At 46.3% G+C, this 9,498-nt stretch overlaps 1 protein-coding gene across 1 annotated transcript; it reads right to left on the bottom strand.

Annotated features, from left to right (window-relative positions):
- Window positions 1-557: 557 nt before the first annotated feature.
- Window positions 558-2,669, bottom strand: LOC123448842. Its single transcript, XM_045125865.1, has 4 exons — window positions 1,897-2,669; window positions 1,713-1,811; window positions 1,508-1,609; window positions 558-1,321 (listed from the first exon to the last, which is right to left on the bottom strand). The coding sequence occupies exons 1-4, from the start codon at window positions 2,346-2,348 to the stop codon at window positions 1,150-1,152; spliced, it is 825 nt and encodes a 274-aa protein (XP_044981800.1). The 5' UTR covers window positions 2,349-2,669; the 3' UTR covers window positions 558-1,149.
- Between the last annotated feature and the right edge of the window lie 6,829 nt (window positions 2,670-9,498).

Genomic DNA, 9,498 nt, shown 5'->3' with positions numbered 1-9,498 from the left:
TCTTGACAAAACAGTTCATGCCCCAAACACTATAGATTTTATCTCTACGGAGCATTATTCATCCCAAAGTTTCTTACCTTGATAGTACTAGTTAGCATGCACGTGCAACGCACGACTAACTGAATAATTTATAAATTGCTTTTAATATTAAAATTTTAGTATATCTATATATATAGCTGCAAAAATATTGAAACATACACAATATACACATTACTTGCACTCCATTGAAAAATTGGAAACAAATGTATTCAGTGGAATAATGGAAAAAATGTTTGGAGTAACATAAGACAAGGAGACCATGATCAACAACAAATCATTTTGCTAAATTGGATATGATCAAGTTGAAATTCATATTTCTCTTCAAATTCCACGTAAAAGGCCACTTGAATTATATGGCAATAAAATAATTCCCCAAACAGCACCGAAAAAATGTTGCACAATTGTCGAATAATCCAAGACAATTATTATTAAGGAAAACAACATCACCCTCGATGTTGGTGTGGACCCCACCATCAAAACAGAGTCATTTTTGCATTTAAAAGTGCTCTTAAATTCCATGAAAAAATCCAACCATATTTCAATGGGCCCAATTATTTTTGTGATCATTCAAAATACTCTAAGATATGTGTTGGACCATGTCACACATTTTTTCTATACGGAATAGTTGCTGGAATTAAATAAAGCAGAAAATAATAAAAGAAAGCATAAAAAAATAAGAAAAAATAAAAAGAAGAAAGCTACTCGGCACTTAGGCCCAGCTGGTACAAGCTGGCCCGACCCAGCTAGGCTGGCCTTTCTCCCACCTCCCGACAGAGGCAGGGGAGGCCATGGCGCCACAGCTGTCCGCGTACGGATGCCCTCGCTGGCGAGCATCCAACAGCTCCCCCGACGCGGATAATGCCACCCTGAGCGTCTCTCCAACCCTAGCCTCCTTTTCGCCTCGCCTCGCGCCCCAAGGAGCTCCTCTCCTCTCTTGCCCCCTTTCCCATGTCCGGCCGAACGCCGTCATGGCCATGCTACGGTGAGCTCGCAGCCACCGCCCGCCTCGCTCCTATGCGTCGAGCCTAGACGCTCCATGACATCCTCCTCGACCCCCTCGAGCTCTGGATCGAACCGGAGCACGACGCAGCTTCGCCCCGTTCCTCTTCTTCAACCTCGGACCCGAGAGCTCACCATCGTCGATCTCTTCTCCCCGAGCTCCTCCGACAGCACCGGGCCTTTCCATCGACGTTGGTGAGCTCCGCTCGCCGCTCCTTCGCCTCTGTGCGCTCCCGTAGCGGTGGCATGTGGCGGCGGCGAGGAAACAGCAGGCATACAACTCCTTTGAGAAATCAGTAAATCAATAAATCGTATTTCACTGAAAGTTTCAGTGGGTGTTGCTAAGAAATGTTTCACACAAGCGCACCCAATGCACAAAAGAAACGACATTGCTATCCCTGGGTAAAATCCTAAATACGAAAACTGTAAGCATAAAAACCAGACCTCTTGTGGTAAATTGTCAGCTTACTTGTTGAACAAATTCGAGGGATGTGTCCGGCCGTCCGACATAGAAGCAGATGAGCTGCGTTCTCCTGAGGGACATGAGATCCCTGGGGAACTCCCTGAGCAGCTGTCACACACGAGCAAGAACGTTCTTCAGTTTCACCAGTCAACTTTGTGGCTCCTTCCAAATCGGCAGGAGAAATCAGATGAAAGCCCCCGCGAGAGGGAACCTGGAAAAGCCGGTCGACGGCCACCTCCGTGTCCCTGTCTTCGCCGACGAGCGCGGAGAGCGCCCGAAACAGTGCCCTCTCGTACTCCGTCGCCTTGCCCTTGTGGAAGCAGACGAGCGCACCGAAAGTCAAGGGAGGATTCGGAATGGGGAAAGGAGAGGACCCGAGGCAGTCGGTTTCTTACGAGGCTCGCGACGGCAGCAGCGAGGAAGGCGGCGGCACCGGCACGGTCGCACGGACCGATGAAGTGCGTGGTGTGCAGCGCGGCGAGCGCGCAGGCGGGGTCGGCGGCCGCGACACGGAGCGGAACGGCACGGGAATCTCCCGCGACAGCTGCTGCACGGCGCCGCCGACGGAGGCGCCGAGGTCGGAGCCCGCCTGCCCGAGCCGGCCGCCGATCTCGACGAAGGAGGCGACGGCCACGGCGGGGAGGTCGACGCCCCCGCCGCCGACGAAGGGCATGGCGGGGAGCTCGATGTCGAACGGGATGAGCTTGAGCGGCAGCGGTGGGGCGGGCCACGGGAGCTGCGGCAGCTGCACGTGGAGGAGGAGGTCCGAGACGCCCTGCGCGAGCCTGTAGGCCAGGTCCTGCCCGTGCCGCTGCACGCCTAGCAGCGCGTTGAGGGAGATCTCCATGGACTACGGCGAATCCCGTGATGCTGGTGGCTGGATGGTACCGGGATTACAGGGGACGTTGCTGGGCATTTTCTCCTCTTTTTTTTCTTGCGTGATTGGAAGTTTCGTTGGTGAAGTATGTTCAGCTAATTATAATTGCTAAGTACACCCACCAGATGGCGGATTAACGAGGGCTGTTACATTAAGATCTGTGGAATTAATCGTGGGGTGCTGATTGGTTTTTTTTTTGAGACGTTTGATGGGGTGTCTGTAGTGTAATTCTTGTTCGATTGTTTAATAGTAGTATAGATGAATTCATTTACCGTTCCAGTCTCACGCAAGGTCTTGCCTGCATTGCATACTTGATGACTAAATGGAGACGTCTGGATAAAGAGAGGATAGACAGAGTAACTAGACAAATTGCATGTGGATGATTATCTCATTCCTTTCTTGTCCTTCGATCGAGTTTCTTTTGTCCAAACTTCACAGCGTTTAGTCACTTGATGTGGTGAGAGTTTCCTGTGTGCAAATTGGTCCGATCATGATGGCGCAAGAAGTTGTTGCCGGATACGGAACGACATTACTGCATGAGAATAATTTATGGAGAAGTTGAGATCCTCCAAGCACATATACGTCTAGGGTAAACAAAAGAATATGACAGCCTTTTATGTTTTGCATCTGCATGAAAAAGTGTACGTGCATGCCAATTAGCACATAATAATTTTTTTGTCTTGGCAGCCTCGTACGACTGTCTAAATTGTTTCAAACAGTCGTAGTCCACCTTCGCCTCTGATGCATTAACCATCAGGGAATGAAATCATCTTCTGGAATGAAAAAGATACCGCCGGGTTACTACATCGACAGAACTTTAAGGTTGATGGGAGACTGGATTTTCACGCTTGGACAGGAACATGCTCACTGTGGGAGACACAGAGGATGGATAGATAGGACCTTTAGATTGTTTCCAGTATGGAGGCAACAGCAAGGAATGTTCTCGATGACCTTCCTCTTTGTATTCTTTGCGAAATAGATTCTACTGGGTTCATCTTTTTCTTGCTGTAAATCAAGCAATTGTCCACTATGAGACGTGCTTGCTGTATGATCCTAGAACCAACAACGACGCCATGTTGTATTGATGCTAGGACGCTGCACGGTATTGATCTTATGGTAATGATTACGGACAATTATCTAATTTTTGCTAGGACTAACATAAGATATAAGATATACATGATCAAAGAAACGACATGTGTACATAGCATATAAATGAAAAAACTGAACTTATGTACTCATTATAAATAGAACTTCGAAAATACAGAATACTTTATATACCGTATTTTGTTTTCATGTATGCAAATTTAATCCTATAACAGAACACATCATACGTCGCATTGCTAATTCATAGAAATCATAAAATCTAAATAGAAGGAACATGAAAAATAAATATTGGAGCTACTATTACCCATGCTGAAAATGTACAGAATATGACCCTCAATGCGACACCTTTCAGGTGAATTGAAAGGAGTGGGACGTCTTTCGTCCGAATTGCCTTGGTGCGACACTTTTGAGCGAGGAAATAGCTCAGACACGACATGACCCTTAATCTGAACTGATGTCCCCATTACTTGTTAGGCGCTGGACCCACAACTTAACCACGTAAGCGCGGGACCCATCTCTTTGCATCTAGAAGAGACGACCGCATGTTCCCTGCTACGGCGACAGAAACCTTTCTGCCAACCCTTGAACTTCCGTTGGTTATTCCTCGAAGAGGAAAGGGCGATGCAGCACAGGAGCACTAAGTATTTCCCTCAGTTTGAGAACCAAGGTATCAATTCAGTAGGAGAATCGCGTCAAGTCCAGAGTACCCGCGCAAACACAAATGAGCTTACACCCAACGCTATAAAGGGGTTGTCAATCCCTTCAAGATTGATTGCAAAGTGAGATCTGAAGGCGGAAAGTGCAACGAAGTAAAAGTGTAAGACTGGAAATATGGTGTGGAGTAGACCCGGGGCCCACTAGTAGAAAGCAGGGCATTTGTCCCGGTTCGTAAGGGCCATTAGTCCCGGTTCTTGAACCGGGACTAATAGGTCGTTACTAATGCCCCCCCCCCCCTTTAGTCCCAGTTCTTACATGAACCGGGATAGATGGGCATCCACGTGGCCGCTGCGGGCAGCCCAGGCAAGAGGGCCTTTGGTCCCGGTTGGTGACATGAACCGGGACCAAAAGGTATCCACGCGTCAGAAACTGGTTGCAGCTGAGGTTTTTTTTGAAAGTGGATGGTTTAGGGAGTTTGGGGGTTAATTTAGGTTGTTATTAGCTAGCTAATAGAGATAAGTGTCCTCTCTTATCTTCGTGCTTGGTTTACCAACGCTATTGCTATGTTCATTTCACCCGCTGATATATAATAACTCTTCATGCTCGCATCGTACATCATCATATATAATAACAAGTCCTACTAATCATGCATCATCATACATCATAATAACAAGGAGCATCCATGAGCATGCACAAAATTTCATCAGGCACACCACCATCATACTTAAAAGTGCAGTAGCAGTTCAACACTATCGTACTTAAAAGGTTTATACTATAAAGATTAAACCCATCAGGTTCTTAAGATATTCACTCCTGCTTCTTCACCTTCTCCTTCATCATCTTGATGCGCTTAGAGCGGCGAAGCCCCAGGCCAGGCTGTGGGATGTACTTCTCTACCACAATTGGCATGGTCGTGTCGCCCAGCTGTGGGACATCCACCGCGAGGCCATCGTCGCTGCTACTTTTGTTGTCGCCAGAGTCGCTGCTACTTTTGCTGCCAGAGTCGCTGCTGCCATAGACATAGCACCTGTCGCAGTACTTGCTGCTCCTGCTCCCATTGCCTTGCCAAATGCAAAAAAGTTTTTTTTTAAATGGGTGTGAGAGATAGCCTAATGGAGAGGAAGAAGAGACAGAGCGTACCGGCATCGTCGTCATCCTGGTAGCGCCTCCGACACATAGTCGTGTCGAACACCTTCACGGCGAACGTGGCGTTGCCGTCGTACTTGAAGACAAGGAAGTACCCGATCCCCAGGTCGTAGGCACGGACGAACTGCTTCCAGCGACGATCTAGGTACATGCGGCCATCGGCGTCGAACACCACCTCTACGTCCCACAGCTTGCGAAGCCCGTTGCCGGCCTGCCTCAGCTTCATGCTCTGTGGCCGATGGCCGCCTAGCATCTTCACAAAATTGTGCGGCAGCACCAGCCTGGAGGATTTCTCAAGTATAACCGTGAAGAACTCCATCTCTGAAAAGCAGTAGAAGAGACCAATTACTACCCTTTACAACATTGTCATACAACATTTATAGCAACATGATCATTAGTATTAGGGAGGACCTAATTAAATACCCTATTTAAGGTAAAATAGCATAAAACAATATAGACCCTGACTCGAGGTCGGAGGGGGGTCGGTGACGGGGACGACGACACGGATGATGGAGGGGGGCTCCTAGATTTCTGCATAGTGCTCTCTAATTTTAGCATTCAATAAGCAAAAACAAATCGTAAAATAAAGTAGTATTTAAATTAGCATGCATTCAATTATAAGCAAGACTACATCATCGATCTCTTGTGTCCATACATCGTCGAATATTATCACTAATTAATACTCCTCGAATACTATCATACATAAAGCATCATTAATACAGCTAGAACCGTAGCGCCCGACGGGTATCGTCGCGGGCGGTGGACACCCAAAGAGAAGGAACCATCATAGGATCATAGCTCCAGTGAGAACCCTGAAGAACCTGCCAGGTATTGTCGAACCTGCCCTCCAATGCAACCATGTAGCGACGGACGTGCTCGTCTTCCTCGCTGACACGGTGACGTACCACCTCCGCGGTGTCCGGAAGCCTCGGCACCGTCACTGGCCCATGCGACCGCCACCAAACAAGGATCGGGTCAACAACGGGCTGCCTCCTCACCAACCTACGTCCCCCGGAAGGTAGCACCTCCCAATACCAGCCGGGTGGAGCCCAGTCCCGGACATGGCCCCTCTGATCAAGCAGGTGTTCTCCGCCGAGTCGACGACGAGGATGCGGGATAGGCATCGTAAAATGAACTAAAAAAATAACATTTCTATAAGGCATGGAAAAAAACAAAATCAATACGTTGAATGAAACTATTCTATGCTTTATTTTATTTCATTTAAATGTTAAAATTATAAAGCATTTGATTTCCGTTTTAAGATACCCACAAAAATTAGCAATTTGTTTTTCACATTTGTTTTGAAGGAACTACCCACATAACAAAAAAATCTACAAGTATAAGACGAACCACTATTTCCAAAATCAATATACTTTCACGAGACCATTGCTAAGTAACCATGCATTAAAACTAGCCCGTGCAAATGCACGGGTTGTTGACTAGTGGATATTAGTTTGAATCGTCCTTCCAGAAACACCATATGAATTATTGGCCACTACACAAAGTGGTTGGGTATATCGGATAACAAACACATGCTGATGATCTATTCATAGCAAGAATGACGAACAATGAAGAACGTGAAAGCATATAAACAAGGGAGAGATAAAAAGGTATATAAATGTAAAAGTGGTTGATTGAATATTTTGCTATGTGTTGTTCAATGCACCGTGACCTCACATCTATTTATGATGTTGCTGGACTTCCCATAAAATGGAAGTATTCCAAATCCTTTAAACATTCTTTAAAAATTAACCGAACTCGGATTTAAGTATGGTTGAGACAACAATTTCATTTTTGGGTACCACCGTCCACATATGATCTCAGCTGGAGGTGCGCCCAATTTCAAATTTATATATATGGGTGATACAAACAACTTTCTTGTTGAACCTTTTTTGATTTGAGGCCATATTTGTGCCAAATATCGCGCACAAAGAAGGCAACGATTCATGCTACCCATCAGACGTTGGTCATATGGGTATATTTTTGTTTGAAAAGGAGGTTAAGACCCCCGGTCTCTGCAAACATACATATATGAAAAATGCAAACATACATGCATGAAATGAGCATTCTACAACTATATATGTATGTAGAAATCAAATGTTACAAATCAAAAATAAAAACAATAAATAAATAAAAAACAGAGCCATGGCGGCGGCTCACATTGGGGGCGGCCGGGGCGACGGCGTGGGCGGTGAGGGCGACGACGACGGCGGCGGGGGGCGGAGGGCGAGGGCGATGGTGACTGGCGACGGCTCGGGGGCGGCATAGGGCGACGGCAACGGCGACGGGGGGCGGAGGGCGACGACGACGGTGGCGGGGGGCGGAGGGCGACGGGCGACGGGCGACGGCGACGGGGCAGCCTGGCGGCGCTGTGGATGAGCTCGCGGTGTCGTCGGGCGTGGATGAGCTCGCGGCGCCGTGAAATCTGAAAATTTCCAAAGTGTTGGCTTATATAGCAGAAGCATTGGTCTCGGTTTGTGGCACCAACCGGGACTAAAGGGTTGCATTGGTCCCGGTTGGTGGCACCAACCGGTACCAAAGGCCTCTTTTCAGCAGCCCAAAGGGCGGGAAGCAGAGGCCTTTGGTCCCGGTTGGTGCCACCAACCGGGACTAATGAGGGGCATTAGTCTCGGTTGGAGCCACCAACCGGGACTAAAGGCATGTGCCTGCCACAGCCGCGGTGCGGTTGGATGTTCAGTCCCACCTCGCCAAGCGAAGGGCTGCCGAGCCTGTTTATAAGCTCCGCCGCGGCTGCAATGTCGAGCGGTACGAATTTAGAGACAAAATTCAACCTAAATTAGAACAGCTAGTTAGGCTAAATAGCACTTTGAATTTAGGTTGAATTTCTCTCTAAATTCGAATCTATTTTAAAAAAATCCATTATTTTTGTTTTGTTTTTTTGTTTTGTTTCTACTTAAATTCAAAGTGCTAGTTAGCTTATTTTGTTTTGTTTCTACTTACAACAAAATACTTATTTTTTTTATTTTATATTGTTTCTAATTACTTATTTATTTTCTTTTATGATAATTCTTTTTGCTATTAAAGTTTGTAACAAAATTCTAATTACTTATTTATTTTCTTCTATGATAATTCTTTTTGCTTTTAATGTTTTGAACAAAATTCTATATAATTTTAGTACAAAGGAATTTTATTTGGTACAGATTTTAAGGCTGGGACCCACGAGCACCTTTTAGTACCGGTTCGTGGCATGAACCGGTAAAGGAGTTTTTTAGTTGATTATTTCTGAAGCTGTTTTTTAGTCCCACCTCGCCAAGCGAGAGACGATGAAGGGAGAAGCGCAGTGCTCACCTGTCTGTTACAACATGCATTTCAAATGAACTACAAAAAGGTTGAAAGTTCGCATGGTATCATCATAATAGTTGTGGAGAAAGTCTTCACTTTTTCTTCGCTTGTGTCCTTTCCTTATTGCGCCGTAACCATGGATAATCTTCATCATTTATCAGGATGCTTGGGTCAGCCTTGACTTTGAAGGGAGGAATTTCATGAAAATTTTCATAATCTTCGGACATGTCTGTCTTGCCCTCCACTCCCACGATGTCCCTTTTTCCTGAAAGAACTATGTGGCGCTTTGGCTCATCGTATGATGTATTCGCTTCCTTATTTTTTCTTTTTCTCGGTTTGGTAGACATGTCCTTCACATAGATAACCTGTGCCACATGATTGGCTAGACGAATGGTTCGTTAGTGTACCCAAGATTGTTCAAATCCACTGTTGTCATTCCGTACTGTGGGTCTACCTGTACCCCGCCTCCTGACAGATTGACCCATTTGCACTTAAACAAAGGGACCTTAAAATCTAGTTTGTAGTCAAGTTCCCATATGTCCACTATGTAACCATAATATGTGTCCTTTCCCCTCTCGGTGGCTGCCTCAAAGCGGACACCGCTGTTTTGGTTGGTGCTCTTTTGACCTTGGGCGATCGTTTAAAATGTATTCCCATTTATCTCGTATCCTTTCCAAATCGTAACAGTCGAAGATGGTTCCCTGGACAAAGAGTACAGCTCATCTCAAACAGTGTTTTCATCTCTGAGACGTGTTTCCAACCAACTGCTGAAAGTCCTGATGTGTTCACATGTAATCCAGTCGTCGCACTGCTCCGGGTGTTTGGAGCGCAGACTGTTCTTGTGTTCATCGACATAAGGGGTCACCAAGGTAGAGTTCTGTAGAACTGCGCAGTGTTCTTGAGACCAAGA

This window comes from Hordeum vulgare, chromosome 4H, assembly GCF_904849725.1.
Source record: "Hordeum vulgare subsp. vulgare chromosome 4H, MorexV3_pseudomolecules_assembly, whole genome shotgun sequence".
NCBI lineage: Eukaryota > Viridiplantae > Streptophyta > Magnoliopsida > Poales > Poaceae > Hordeum > Hordeum vulgare.
Note: the sequence above shows the minus strand (reverse complement) of the source record. Positions and strands in the feature narration are given on the sequence as shown.